Raw genomic sequence first — 16,140 nt, 5'->3', positions numbered from 1 at the left:
GTCTGGTGAGCCTTCATTGCACTCCCTCTGAGGCAGTAATATCCTTCCTGAGGTAAGGAGACCAAAACTGCACACTGGATAGTACTCTAGGTGTGGTCTAACCAAGATTCAATACAATTGAAGCAAACAGGTACACACCATACCATCTTATATACTCCATGCCCGTCATTGTAACACTTAAATATATCCCACAAACCTGTCTTTACAGGATAATTCAGTGATCAACCTTAACAGAAGTTCATGTCTCTAATTATGCCACTTGCTGTTCCATTATGCACAGCTTCCACCGAACTACGATTCTAAAATATAAAATACAGACTGAAATAAAGTGAGCAGTGTGATGAGGCTGATTTTCTGGAAGATTAGGCAACACAACGCTTAACAAAAGCTATTTGAATATGGTCATATTTGAAGATTATTATGTTTAGCCCTGACACAACACTAACCAGGAGGAACATTCTGTCTTCCCTCCACAGCCTGGAAGTGTCTCCTATGGTAGAAACCAGTTCAGATGCGCCCTTGTTCTCTCCCTGTTTACCATTGCATCCTCCTCCTCCAGTTCCTCCTGTGCCTCTTCCACGTTCTCTTCATTCTTCCATCCACTCTGGCTCACTGGGTAGCACAACTAACACTAACCTGTTCACAACTGCTGAGGAAGCCCTTGTGCCATCCTCAAAACCAACTACCAATCCTTTCTTCAACGCTCTACAGAGTAACCCTTTCTTTGAAGACCTCTTAGCTGACCAGATATTAAAATCTCCTCCCTTCACATCCTCTTCCTCTAGTTTAACCTTTGGGTTTCGAGGTGTACCCGATGTGTCGCTTCCCTCCCCAAGTGCAGCTGGCTCCGGTGGCAGAGATTTGTATGCCTTGCCAAAATCCTTAGCCAAAGAAGAGGTTCCTGCCAGGCCTCCTCCTCCTGCTCCAACTTCTACAATGACCGAAACAAATATAAGCTCCTTCCAAAGCCCTGACCCATCAGCTCCATCTGGTCCTCTGGACTCCTCGGATTCAGCCATGTGGTCAGCTGTCTTCCCTTCACCTGGATCAGATGCTGAGGTTAAAGGTCAAGTAATCAATTCACCATTAGCAGCTGATGCACTGGGTGATTTGCATATCGCCGCACCTTTTACTGGGCCAAGCCAAATGGAAATGGAGTCTCGGGTGGAAGTTCAGTGTCCTTCCATATTCACCCAAGAGGTTGACCACAAGACTGTGGAAATGGGCCCTTTGATTCCAAATACTGCCTCGATTCAGCCCAATGACCAAGGTGGCAGCACTTCCTTCAATATCTCAGGACTGAGCGCCAACTCAAAAGCCAAGAATAATAAATCCTCAGATAGAATTCAGGAAAGAACCCCTACAGAGAACGCAAAATCTTTGGATTTAAACACCTGCCCTGCCCAAGACTCTACCCTTTTGCCAATCATTGACAGCCTGTCCCAGGTGGAATGTGAAGGGTCACTACCTGTGATTCAGAACGCTGTCTGTAGTAAAGCAGGACATGATCTTGAACTCCAGAGTAACTGTGGGTCTCTTGCCTTACACCAAGAAAAGATTTCAAAGGAACAAAAGGACCTCAGTAATATGGAGAAATCCTCAGCATTGAAGGAAAGTGGCAGAGGTCAAAAGGGTATTGCCAACAATTCTAAAGGCTGGCAGCAGATTGGAAGTTCTCCTTTCTCTGCACCAGAGGTCATTGCAGATGACAGTGACGGGACAGCACACGCCAAAAATAGTAAAGCCAGCATTGTGCCTTTATTCCAAGATGGTCAGGATCATGTCCAAGGTAATGTGTGCTTTGTTCCTTCATCCAGTTCCCAAATTACCTTTGGCAAAGATGACAAACAGTTATGTGAAGGTGGTCAAAGTGTTGTCACAGCGGGAAGCAAATTCCAGGATGTAGATGTGCCCAGTGAAGCTGCAGGGAAGAGTCCAGAGGCTGTTGCAGATAGTACAAATATTATTTCTGAATCACTTGTCAAGCTGGAAACTCAGTTTACACAGATTGGTCTTCCGCCTCCTAAACCGCCTCGGCTGCCCACATGTGCTGATCAGAGTTTGGAAGCAGAAGGCAATTTAGTGAAGGAGCAACAAAGAGAAAAGGAGACGCCATTTGACCCTCCAGCGACTGCTGTGCAGTTAGTAAACCTAGCGGAGCAACAGTTAGACTGGAAGTTTGAACAAAAAGCCTCTCTTGTGGTCTCGGGCCCAGCTGTTGATGAGGTAAATCCTGATCGGACTGATTCCATCTCCGCACAGTCTGCCGCTAAGGAGTCTGTGGATAATATTAGACCATCAAATGATGTGGTAACTAAGGGGGAGGCCTCTTGTGGGACCATTGAGTTGAGTGTAAATGAGAGAACAGAGGTTGAGCACTACAAGACCTGCCTTTCTGCACTCTCAGTGGAGGGAATAAACATGTCAATTGATGGTGATGGAAATTCACACAAATTGGATGTTTTCCAACAAACTCTTACTCCAGAGCTAATTGAAGTCCGCCAGGCAAAGCAACCTGTCAAGTTACAGCCCGCTTTGTTGAAAACAACTGCTGGTGTGAGCTCACTGGAGACCGTCTCACTGGTCGAGGCAAGGCCACTGACAGCACTGGAGCGGCCAAGTGCATTTCATAAAGGGGAAACCAGTCTACTCTGGCCTGATCAGGCTGACCAATCAGAGCTGCAGTTCATATCAGCCATTGAGGATCTGCCGCACAAATCCAGCTCTATCCTTCCTGAGTCTTTGGGGAGTGGTCCAGAGTTCTACAGAGAACTAAATGCTGAGATAAGTGAAGAAGTTGGGCAGAGAAGTGGGGCTTCCACATTAAGGGATTCTGAGGAATTGCTAACCAAGGATACTGAGGTAGAAACCTGGGAAAGCCAACCTGGCGAAGCTGCGGGTCAAAGCGCTGTGGTGAGGCCTTTCCCATGTGCTGAACCTGTGACATCCAGGACAGAAACGGATCAGCAAACCAGAGGAGAGGAAGCCACTTTGGCTGACCAACCTCCATCTGATTTTTGCCAACCCTCAACTGTAAAACCTGCCCAAGGACAGTTTTCAGAAAAGGTCGATGGTGTGGCCTTCTGCCAGCCTCCTGCCCAGAACATTAACCTTCAATCTGTCGCTAAAGAGAAGCCAGTGTCTGACAATTGTTCTTTGGCCGCGTCCCATGGGCATTCTGCAGCTTATGATTCCTTCTTTGAGGAAGGGCTGAGCTTTAAAGAGCTTCATCTAAAGGCTGCACCGCATGCTCTTCAAGTCACTAACTTCACTAGGGAACAGTTGGCTCAGCCTGCACCAAGTAACAAGCCTCTGGCCTTCTCTACCCCTTACCCTGTGGCTGTAACTAACTCTAGAGTAACTGATCTGCCCTCCCCCATCCTCTTCCCTTCGAATGTGGTGCCCCCCTCAGAGACCACTCAGCCAGCGGCCACCCCCCATCACTCGCTGCAGTCCAGTGGTTCGGTACCAGCGCTTACTGTTTTGCCCCGAGAGACACAGTCGGCTGAGATGCCCTTCCCTCAGCAGAGAATCAGGTGAGCACGGCGTAAAAAGTAATTACGTTTCTGAGAATGTTTTATGTTCGAAATGTTAATTTTCAATAGCCTCCCTTCACATGAGTATTCCTGATTGGGGAAATGCCTGATGTTGTCAATCACTTCTTCCAAGTTTCTCCCTTGAACTCCAGATTAATTGGATAGCTCTTTCAAAGAACTGGCATTGGCATCATGGGCTGAGTGGCCTCCTTCCGTGCTGGATGACTCTAGATGCTGTGTACATTTCGCTGGCAGCCAGCAGGCCTGTGGTGCTTAATCATTCCTTGTGTTTGAGCCTTGACAGTGACTTCCACCACTGAGGGCCATCAGCCAATTGCAGTCCATGTGCAATTGACAGTGACCAGGAGCAGAAACACAAGAGTCCATTTTTTCCCATAGAGCCATAAAATCCCTACAGTGCAGAAGGAGGCCATTTGGCCCATCAAGTTATCTCTCTCTCTCTCCCCCTTCCTTAATCTGAGCACTGAAGTCTTGGTTTGAGATAGCTCACTCAGTACAGATCAGTGATTGAACCTGTGAGATTTGGTGCTATGTTAAACACTCGGGAAGTTCCAAGTTGAACACACTTGTTATTTAGGAGTCGAAAGGTTGGTCGTTCCTCCCAGAGGAATGGCAGGGAGATGGAGGGGAGGGATATTTGGCAGCAAAGTGAAGAAACATTTCAGCAACCAGACAAAGAAAGTTAGCATGATGTTGGACATGGTCTTCTCAAAGAGAAAGTAGGACTATTGTGCTGTATAAAAACTGAGGGGAAAGATGATTACATCTCCACCACAATAAGTAGCTATTCCCCAGTCTGTGCTAGGAATGATATGACTCAAACTCAGTCCTGGAGAGGTACTGAGGGGGTTCCAGGTTAACATTTAGGGACTGCTTGTCAGACTGAGCAGAGCTCCCAGACAGTCCGAAGTAAACCTTGAAACACATGAATGGAGAGTGCGTTTACTTCAGGTCACATTGGATACTCTGTGGTGGACTGTTGCTTCAGTTCTGAACGCTATAATTTCCAACATACTGATTCACGTGCATGTACTTGTGTCACACACTCCTTAACAATGTGCATATACTCTATTCCTGCAATATCCCCCAGTGTCCCAGATTGCAAAAGGATGGTGTCCCAGTATGTGAAAGGACAGCTTTTTTATTCCTTCGTGGGACATGGCTGTCACTGCCTGGCCAGCATTTATTGCCCATCAGTATAGTCGAGGAGAATACTGCGATACCAGGTAGTAGACTACACGGGATTGAGGTACATAAGGAGGAGGTGTTGGCAATTCTTGAGAGTATGAAAATAGATAAGTCCCCTGGGCCAGATGGGATTTACCCTAGGATTCTCTGGGAGGCTAGGGAGGAGATTGCAGAGCCTTTGGCTTTGATCTCCATGTCGTCATTGGCTTCAGGTATAGTGCCGGAAGACTGGAGGGTAGCAAATGTTGTCCCCTTGTTCAAGAAGGGGAGTAGAGACCATCCTGGGAATTATAGACCAGTGAGCCTTACTTCTGTTGTGGGCAAAGTTTTGGAAAGAATTATAAGGGATAGGACTTATAATCATCTAGAGGGAAATAAATTGATTAGGGATAGTCAACACGGTTTTGTGAAGGGTAGGTCGTGCCTCACAAACCTTATCAAGTTTTTTGAAAAGGTGACCAAAGAGGTGGATAAGGGTAAGGCAGTTGACGTGGTGTATATGGATTTTAGCAAAGTGTTTGATAAGGTTCCCCATGGTAGGCTGTTGCAGAAAATGCAGATGCATGGAATTGAGTGTGATTTAGCAGTTTGGATCAGGAATTGGCTAGCTGATAGAAGACAGAGGGTGGTAGTTGATGGGAAATATTCAACCTGGAGTTCAGTTACAAGTGGTGTACCTCAAGGATCTGTTTTGGGGCCACTGCTGTTTGTCATTTTTATAAATGACCTAGATGAGGGTGTAGAAGGATGGATTAGTAAATTTGCTGACGACACCAAAGTCGGAGGAGTTGTAGACAGTGAGGATGGATGTTACAGTTTGCAGAGGGACATAGATAAGCTGCAGAGCTGGGCCGAGAGGTGGCAGATGGAGTTTAATACGGAAAAGTGTGAGGTGATTCACTTTGGTAAGAATAACAGGAGTACAGAATATAGGGCTAATGGAAGGACTCTTAGTAGTGTTGACGAGCAGAGAGATCTCGGGGTACATGTGCATAGCTCCCTGAAAGTTGGCACCCAGGTTGATAAGAAGGTGTACGGTGTGTTAGCTTTTATTGGTAGAGGGATTGAATTTCAGAGCCGTGAGGTCATGTTACAACTGTACAAAACTCTGGTGTGGCCGCACTTGGAGTATTGCGTACAGTTCTGGTCACCACATTATAAGAAAGATGTGGAGGCATTGGAAAGAATGCAGAGGAGGTTTACCAGGATGTTGCCTGGTATGGTGGGAAGGTCTTATGAGGAAAGGCTGAGGGACTTGAGGTTATTTTCATTGGAGAGAAGAAGGTTACGAGAAGCGGGTTGATGGGTTTTTGATAAGAGAGGGGATTAAGGGTTATGGGGAGAGGGCGGGAAAGTGGAACTGAGCCACGACAGATCAGCCATGATCTTATTGAATGGCGGGGCAGGCTCGAAGGGCCAGATGGCCTACTCCTGCTCCTATTTCTTATGTTCTTATGACTTGATTGAGACATACAAGATGGTCAAAGGATTGGATAGGGTGGACACTGAGAGCCTTTTACCTCGGATGGTGATGGCTAACACAAGGGGACATAGCTTTAAATTAAGGGGTGGTAATTATAGACGGATGTCAGAGGTAGGTTCTTTACTCAGAGGGTAGTAAGGTCGTGGAATGCCCTGCCTGCAGCAGTTGTGGACTTGCCAACTTTAAGGGCGTTCAAATGGTCATTGGATAGGCATATGGATAACATTGGAATAGTTTAGGTTAGAGGGTCATTAGATTGGTTCCACTGGTCGGCGCAACATCGAGGGCCGAAGGGCCTGTACTGCGCTGTAATGTTCTATGTTCTATCCCTAGTTGCCCAAGGGCAGCTGTGAGTCATCCACATTGCTGTGGCTCTGGAGTCACATGTAGGCCAGACCGGGTAAGGATGGCAGATTTCCTTCCCCAAAGGACATTAGTCAACCAGATGGGTTTTTCTGACAATGGTTTCATGGTCATCAGTAGATCCTTAATTCCAATTTCAATGGGTGCCCCATCCGTTATGTGGAAGGACGGCGGCCCACCCGCCGCAGGGGAAGGACGGCGGCCCTCCCGTTTCAGTGTGTTGAGGAATTGGAAAATCATGTTGCTGCTGTATAAGACTTTGGTTAGGCTGCATTTGTAGTATTGTGTACAATTCTGGTTGCCACACTACTGGAACAAAGAACAAAGAAAATTACAGCTCAGGAACAGGCCCTTCAGCTCTCTAAGCCTGCACTGACCATGCTACCCGACTTAACTAAAACTCCCTACCCTTCCAGGACCATATCCATCTATTCCCACCCTATTCATGTATTTGTCAAGACGCACCTTAAAAGTCACTATCGTATCTGCTTCCATTACCTCCTCCGTCAATGAGTTCCAGGCACCCACCACCGTCTGCCTCATACATCTCCTTTAAACCTTGCCCCTCGCACCTTAAACCGGTGCCTCCAAATAATTGACTCTTCCAACCTGGGAAAAAGTTTCTGACTATCCACTCTGTCCATGCCTCTCAAATCTTGTAGCATTCTTTCAGAGAAGGATGCTGATGCATTGGAAAAGGTGCAGGAAAGATTTATCAGGATGTTGCCTGGTTTGGAGGACATGGACAACGAAGAAAGGTTGAACAAACTTGGATTGTTTTCATTGGAGCATCGGAGAATGAAGGTTTACAAGATTGTAACAGGCTTGGAAAGAATGGATAGTAACAGTTTTTTCCCCCAGGGTCAGAGGGTCAATTACTCAGGGACCTAGATTAAATGTGAGGGGGAAAGTTCAAAAGAGATATAAGATGCAAATTTTTCGCACAGAGGGTGGTGAATGCCTGAAATTCGCTGCCAGAGGAGGTGGTGAAGCAGATTCTATAACAATGTTCAAGAGACATCTGGATAGATACATGAATTGGCAGGGAATAGAGGGATATGGACCACATAGAGGTAAGAGAACATTGGATTAGAGAGGAAGCTGTGTCGGCACAGACTTGGTGGGCTGAGGGCCTGTTCCTGTGCTGTACTGTTCTTTGAAAGGCCCCAACCATTGTTTCAGTGTATCAGACATGTTTTGAAAATCCATACGAGTCACATCAACAGTGGTGCCCTTATCAACCTTATATGTTCCCTCCTCAGAAAACCCCAAGTTAGCTAAACATGATTTTCCCTTAATGAATCCATGCTGGCTTCCCTTAATTATCCTGCGCTTGGCCAAACTATAGTTTCCGGAAGTTTCCCTATTGCTGAAATCAAACTGACTGCTCAGTAGTTGCTGGCTTTCCCTTCTTTAATTGAATAGACGGAAACTTTAACCGTCATTGATGGATATTAGGCTCTAAGAGTGTTTATATGATGCTTGTTGTATTCTGATAATGGAGTCATATTCTCTGACTGGTTGGATGGTCCTGGTTTAAGTACATGGTGTGGAGGAGGCTGGCTGATAGTCAGGATTACTGTATGTATACTTTGTGTGGTAGTGGTACCTGTTGTGAGTCAGAGAACTTTAACCCTAGCTTCATTTCTCTTGAGGCCTGATTTTTCTCCAGTAGCAGTCTGTAAATGTGACAGCTAACTGAACCATACTAGAAGGAGGATTCATTTTTATCCACAGTGCAAGTTGGTGCAACAGTCTGGAAAGTGAGGCTTTACTCTGAGGAGAAATTCTAAAGATCCCCTTCAGAAGTGACCCTCACTCATCTATCCAATTGGGATTTGAATCTAACCTTGGATTTCACCCCATCCTACGCTGCCAAATTGAATTGTTTCTTCAGACATCACTTTATACAGGCAAAGGGTCATACAGACTCGAAACATTGGCTCTATTCTCTTTCCACAGATGCTGTCAGAACTGTTGAGATTTTCCAGCATTTTCTGTTTTTGGGATCACTTTGTGTTTCATGGGAAGCTTGATAAACACATAAGGGAGGCAGGAATAGAAGGAAATGTTGATGATATGAGGGGGTGGGGGGATGTTTTTGTGGAGCAGGAACACTGACATTGACCAGGTGACCAAATAGTTTGCTTCAGTGTTGTAAACTTCTATGTAATTGTATCACGCAGTGATCCAGAAATGGGTGATTTAGAATTGGACCATCATGATGTTTTGCATGTCAAAAATCAGAATTCTTTTGCAGGAGAGGATTAAAGGACGAGAACGTGTTTGGCAATTTCTCATTTGATTACAAGCCATTGCACAACGTGATTCAGTGCCCTGGGGAGGTTAAGAAGCAAACGAAGGGAAGTTGCAAATTATAATACAATCTCATTGCGTCATTTGCGTATGATAGCACAGTGATGATTTTGATATACTGCTCTTCTTCCCTAAAGAAGGCACTCGTTTTTAAAATTCTTTCCTGAGATATGGACATTGCTGGCAAGGCCAGAATATATAGTCCACCCCAGGGCCCTTGAGAAGCAGTGTTGGGGAGTCTTGCTCAACTTTTTCAGTTATAAGTCAATCACATTGATGTTGATCTGGAATCACACGTAGGTCAGACCAGTTAACGATGGCAGATTTCCTTCCCTAAAGGACACTAGTGAACCAGATGGGTTTTTACACAACTGATGCTCGTTTCATGTCACCATTGTTGAGACTACCTTTCATTTCCGGATTTATGAAAAGGGAAGTGCAGTGGGTTTGTTATATTGTGTTAATCATGGGAGGATTTAAACTAGTTTGGAAGGGGTGGGGGGTGGGAACCAAAGCAAAGGTGAACTAACTGAAGGGAACCAGAGAGTAGGGCGAACAAGACTCAGAGTAGGAAGGCTGTGGTTGCTAATTAAACAGGGTCTGATGGACTGAAGTGCATTTGTTTAAATGCAAAAGTGTAACAGGTTAGGCAGATGAACTTAGAGCTTGGACTAGTACTTGGAACTGTGACGTTGTTAGTACAGAGACTTGATTAAGGGAAGGACAGGATTGGAAGCTTAACATTCCAGGATAAAGACGTTTCAGGCAGGATAGAGGGAGATGTAAAAGGGGTGGGAGAGTTGGACTGCTGGTTAAGGAGAATATCACAGCTGTACTGCGGGAGGACACCTCAGAGGGCTCATACAGTGACGCAATATGGGTAGGGCTCAGGAACAGGAAAGGTGCAGTCACAATGCTGGGGCCTCCAACTAACTACCAGTGGGAGATGGAGGAACAGATATGTAGGCAGATTTTGGCAAGGTGTAAAAGTAACGGGGCTGTTTTAGTGGGAGATTTTAACTTCCCCTATGTTGACTGGGACTCACTTAGTGCTAAGGGCGTGGATGGGGCAGAGTTTGAAAGGAGCATCCAGGAGGGCTTCTTGAAACATGATGTAGATAGTCCAACTGGCTATACTGACCTGAATTGGGGAATGAGCCCAGCCAGGTGGTTGACGTTTCAGTAGGGGAACAGTTAGGGAACGGTGATCATAATTTAATAAGCTTTAAGGTGCTGATGGATAAAGATAAATGTAGTCCTCAAGTTAAGGTACTAAATTGAGGGAAGGCCAATTACAACAATATTAAGCAGGAACTGAAGAAAGTAGATTGGGGGCAGATGTTTGAGGGCCAATCAACATCTGGCATGTGGCAGGCTTTCAAGTTAAGCTGATAGAGATTCAGGACCGGCACATTCCTGTAAGGATGAAGGATAAATATGGCAAGTTTTGGGAACCTTGGGTAGCAAGAGATATTGTGAGCCTAGTCAAAGATAAAAAGGAAGCATTTGTCAAAGGTAGGAGGCTGGGAAAACGAGGCAAGTGTGGAATATAAGGAGAATAGAAACTTAAGCAAGAAGTAAGGAGTGCTAAAAGGGGTCATGAAAAGTCATTGACCAACAGGATTAAGGAAAATCCCAAGTCTTTTTATACATATATAAAGGGCAAGAGGGTAGCCAGAGAGAGAGCCAGAAGAAATGGGTGAAGTATTAAATGAGTACTTTGTGTCACTATTCATCAAAAAGGATTTGGTGGATGATGAGTCTGGGAAAGGATGTGCAGATAGTTTGAGTCATGTTGAGATCAAAAAGGAGGTATTGTGGTTCTTGAGAAACATTAAGGTAGACAAGTCATCCGGGCCTGATGGGATATACCTCAGAATACTGAGAGAGGCAAGTGACGAAGATAATTGATGAGGGTAGGGCAGTGAATGTTGTCTACATGGACTTCAGTAAGACCTTTAACAAGGTCCCTCATGGCAGACTGGTGCAGAAAGTAAAGTTGCACGGGATCAGTGGTGAGCTGGCAATGTGGATACTGGCTCGATCATAAGAACATAAGAAATAGGAGCAGGAGTAGGCTATCTAGCTCTTCGAGCCTGCCCCGCCATTCAATAAGATCATGGCTGATCTGAAGTGGATCAGTTCCACTTTCCTGCTTTCTCCCCATAACCCTTAAGTCCCTTGTCTGTCAAAAACCTATCTACCCGTGTCTTAAATATATTTAGCAAGGTAGCTTCCACCACTTCAACAGGCAGAGAATTCCAGAGATTCACCACCCTTTGAGTGAAGAAGTTCCTCCTCAACTCCGTTCTAAACCGCCCCCCCCCCCGCCCCCTTATCTTGAGGCTGTTCCCTCTCGTCCTGCTGTCCTTTCTAAGCGGGAAGAATCTCTCTCCCTCTACCCTATCTATCCCTTTCATTATCTTATATGTCTCTATAAGATCCCCCCTCATCCTTCTAAACTCCAACAAGTACAGACCCAGTCTATTTAGTCTCTCTTCATAGTCCAACCCCCTCATCTCCGGTATCAGCCTAGTGAACCTCCTCTGCATTCTCTCCAAGGCCAAAATATCCTTGCACAAGTGCGGCGACCAAAACTGCACACAGTACTCCGGCTGCGGCCTCACCAGTGCCCTGTACAGTTGCAGCAAGACCTCCCTACTTTTATATTCAATCCCCCTCGCTATAAAAGCCAGCATCCCATTCGCTTTCTTGATCACCTGCTGCACCTGCAGACTGGGTTTTTGCAACTCATGCACAAGGACCCCCAGGTCCCTCTGCACCGTAGCATGCTGCAGCTTTTCGCCCTTTAAATAGTAATCCCTCCTACTATTATTTCTGCCAAAGTGGATAACCTCACACTTGCTAAGATTGTACTCCATCTGCCAGGTCCTCGCCCACTCGCTCAGCCTATCCAGATCCCCTTGCAGACTTTCCACATCCTCCGCACAGTTTGCTTTTCCACTCATCTTTGTGTCATACACGCATCTTCGTGATCATAGAAAATGGACGTGTGTTTCTGAATGGAGGACTGTGACAAGTGGTGTTCCTCCGGGATCGGTGCTGGCACCTTTGCTGTTTGTAACATACATAAATGATTTGGAAGAAAATGTAACTGGTTTGGTTAGTAAGTTTGCGGATGACACAAAGGGAGCTTGATATGCGATGGCGATGAGGGCCATCGGAGGATACAGCAGAATATAAATTGGTTGGAGACTTGGGCGGACAGATGGCAGATTTTATATTTTATTTTATATTGTCTTTCCATGTTCTTTTTATCAAATTGCACCATGTCACATTTCTCCACATTGAACTTCATCTGCCACCTATCTGCCCATCCACCAACTTGTCTATGGATTTTAAAACTCTGCACTGTTCTTCTCTCAGTTTACAAAACTGTTTTGTGTCATCTGCAAATTTTGAAATTGACTCCTCCATACCCAAGATATAGAACATAGAACATTACAGCGCAGAACAGGCCCTTCGGCCCACGATGTTGCGCTGACCAGTTAAAAAAACAATGACCCTCTAACCTAAACCAATCCCTTTTCATCCATAAACCTATCCACGGATCTCTTAAACGCCCCCAAACTAGGTGCACTTACAACTGCAGCAGGCAGGGCATTCCAATCCCTCACCACCCTCTGGGTAAAGAATCTACCCCTGACATCCGTCCTATAACTACCCCCCCTTAATTTAAAGCCATGCCCCCTCATGCTAGCTTTCTCCATCCGAGGAAAAAGGCTATCACTATCCACCCTATCTAAACCTCTAATCATCTTATATGTTTCAATAAGATCCCCTCTTAGCCACCTTCTTTCTAGCGAAAACAACCCCAAATCCCTCAGTCTCTCCTCATAGGACCTCCCCTCCATACCAGGCAACATCCTGGTAAACCTCCTCTGCACCCTCTCCAAAGCCTCCACATCCTTCCTATAATGTGGGGACCAGAACTGCACACAATACTCCAAGCGCGGCCGCACCAGAGTTGTGTACAGTTGCAACATGACGCTGCGACTCCTAAATTCAATCCCCCTACCAATAAACGCCAAGACACCGTATGCCTTCTTAACAACCTTATCTACTTGATTCCCAACTTTCAGGGATCTATGTACACATACACCTAGATCCCTCTGTTCATCCACACTATTCAGAGTCCTCCCGTTAGCCCTATACTCGACACATCTGTTATTCCTACCAGAGTGAATTACCTCACACTTCTCCGCATTAAACTCCATCCGCCACCTCTCGGCCCAGCTCTGCAACCTGTCTAAGTCTCCCTGCAAACTATGACACCCTTCCTCACAATCTACCACACCTCCGACTTTGGTGTCATCAGCAAATTTACTAATCCACCAACTATACCCTCATCCAGATCATTAATAAAAATTACAAACAGCAGTGGCCCCAAAACAGATCCCTGAGGCACACCACTCGTAACTGAACTCCATGACGAATATTTACCATCAACTACCACCCTCTGTCTCCTATCTGCTAGCCAATTCCTGATCCAATTTCCTAGATTACCCTCAATCCCATACATCTGCATTTTCTGCAGAAGCCTACCATGGTGAACCTTATCAAACGCCTTACTAAAATCCATATATACCACGTCAACTGCCTTACCCCCATCCACCTCTTTGGTCACTTTCTCAAAAAAACTCAATAAGGTTAGTAAGGCACGACCTACCCGCTACAAAACCATGCTGACTATCTCCAATCAATTCATTACTCTCCAAATAACTATAAATCCTATCCCTAATAATTTTTTCTAAAACCTTGCCCACAACAGAAGTAAGACTCACCGGTCTATAATTCCCGGGGAAGTCTCTGTTCCCCTTCTTAAACAATGGGACAACGTTCGCTATCCTCCAATCTTCCGGTACTATACCTGAGACCAACGACGACCTGAAGATCAGAGCCAGAGGCTCTGCAATCACCTCTCTTGCCTCCCAGAGAATCCTAGGGTAAATCCCGTCCGGACCAGGGGACTTATCTATTTTCAAACCCTCAAGAATATCCAGCACATTCCCCTTATCAACTGCAATACTGTCTAGTTTACACCCCTGCAACCCAGTGTTCTCCTCAGCTACATTCATGTCCCCCATATAGATTATTAATAGATATCAGGAAAAGCAAGGGTCCCAATACCAACCCATGGAAAACACCACTATAACCCTTCCTCCAGCCATAATCTTTGACCATTATTCTCTGCTTTATTATTCAGCCAATTTTGTATCCATGTTGATACTGTCCCTATTGGTCCATAAGCTATCATTTTTCTCACAAGATTAGTGTGGCACAATATCAGATGCCTTTTGAATGTTCCGTGTACGCCATATCAATAGCATAATCCTCATCTACCCTTTCTGTTACCTCTTCAAAAAAACTCCAGGAAGTTCAAACAGAATTTCTCCTCTAGAATTCCACCTTGGCTTTTCCTAATCAATCCACATTTTTCTAAGTGCCTTCTGCCGAATAATTGTTTCTAGAAACTTGCCCACCACTGAGGTTAAATTGTAATTGCTGGGGTTATTCTTGCAACCTTTTTGCACAAAGGTGTAAAGTTTGCAATTCTCCACGCCCTTGGCACCTCTAGAACAGACTGGAAGGTTAAGTCCAGCAACCCAGCAATTTCCATTCTCTCTTCCTTCAATATGCTTGATGCATCTCATCCGATCCCAGTACCTTTTCAACTTCAGTACCGTCAATTCAACATTCCCTCCTTATCAGTCTTGAATATTTCCAAGGAAAGAATTTTCTCCATGTCCTGGATAGCATCTTGGTAAAGACAGATGCAAAGTATTCATTTAATACCTCAATCATGCCCCATTCCCTTTGATTTCCCAATCATTTTTCTTTGAGCTCTCAAAACAGGCCCAACTCTTCCTGTTTACCACCCTTTTACTATTTATATTCCTTTACTGTTGGATTGTCAAAGAAAAACAACAGTTCATTGATGTTCTTCATGGAAAGAAATTTAGTCTGGCCTTCCAAAGTTCATCTCCAAACCTGTAATCTCTGTCACCCACAAGGAAAAGAGCAGCAGATGCCAGAGAACACCACCACCTGCAAGTTCCCCTCCAAGTCAGACATAGAAACATAGGAAACAGGTGCAGGCGTAGGCTATTCGGCACTTCAAGCCTGCACCACAATTCACTATGACCATGGCTGATTATGCACTTCCAGTGTCCCATTCCTGCTTTCTCTCCATACCCCTTGATTCCTTTAGCCACAACGATCATATCTAGCTCCCTCTTGAACATATCTAACCAACTGGCCCCAACAGCTTTCTGTGGTAGAAAATTCCACAGGTTCCCAACTCTGAGTAAAGAAGTTCTTCCTCATCTCAGCCCTGAATGGCTTATCCCTCATTCTTAGATTGTGACCTGACTGTTTTGGACTTCCTCAACATCAGGAACATTCTTCCCATGTCTAGCCTGTCCAATCCCATCAGGATTTTGCATGTTTCTAGGAAATCCCATCTCATTCTTCTACCTTCCAGTGAGTACAAGCCCAATCAATCCAGTCTCTCTTCGTATGTCAGTCCTGCCATTACAAGAATCAGTCTGGCGAGTCTTTGCTGGACTCCTTCAATAGCAAGAATGTCCTTCCTGAGAATAGGAGACCAAAATTGCACACAATACTCAAGGTATGGCCTCACCAAGGTCCTGTATAATTGCAGCAAGACATTCTTAACTTCTATATTCAAATCCTCTTGCTACGAAGGCCAGCATGCCATTATCTTTCCTCACTACCTGCTGTACCTGCTTGTCCCACTTCACTCCCATGACACTCAGATCATGCTACACTTCCTCTTTTTCGAAACTGCCACCATTCAGATAATAAGCTTACTTCCTGTTTTTGCTACCAAAGTGGATAACCAATATAATCCACATTATATTGCATTTACTAAGTATTTGCCCAATCAGCCAGCCTGTCCAAGTCACCCTGTGGCCTCTTAGCATTCTCCTCACAGCACACATTGCCACCCAGCTTAGCGTTGTCTGCAAATTTGGAGATATTGCTTTCAATTCCTTCATCAAAATCATTAATGTATATTGTGAATAACCCTGCGGTCCCCATGAGTCATTGCTTACCACTCTGAAAATGACCTGTTTGTTCCCCCTCTCTGCTTACTGTCTGCCAACCAGTTCTCTATCCATGTAAATACATTACCCCCAATATCATCAACTTTAATTTTGCTCACTGATCTCTTGGGTGAGCCCTTGT

At 45.2% G+C, this 16,140-nt stretch overlaps 1 protein-coding gene across 1 annotated transcript in view; it reads left to right on the top strand.

Annotated features, from left to right (window-relative positions):
• The first annotated feature begins 480 nt into the window (after window positions 1-480).
• The window catches only part of LOC145337807 (uncharacterized), a 41,240-nt gene continuing 25,580 nt past the window's right edge, over window positions 481-16,140 (top strand). The window contains exon 1 of the mRNA XM_080182660.1: window positions 481-3,536. Coding sequence (XP_080038786.1) covers window positions 493-3,536 — 3,044 coding nt within the window. The 5' untranslated portion in view covers window positions 481-492. The remainder of the gene's footprint in view (window positions 3,537-16,140) is intronic.

This window comes from Carcharhinus amblyrhynchos, unplaced genomic scaffold, assembly GCF_965287045.1.
Source record: "Carcharhinus amblyrhynchos unplaced genomic scaffold, sCarAmb.v2.hapA scaffold_77, whole genome shotgun sequence".
Lineage (NCBI taxonomy): Eukaryota > Metazoa > Chordata > Chondrichthyes > Carcharhiniformes > Carcharhinidae > Carcharhinus > Carcharhinus amblyrhynchos.
Note: the sequence above shows the minus strand (reverse complement) of the source record. Positions and strands in the feature narration are given on the sequence as shown.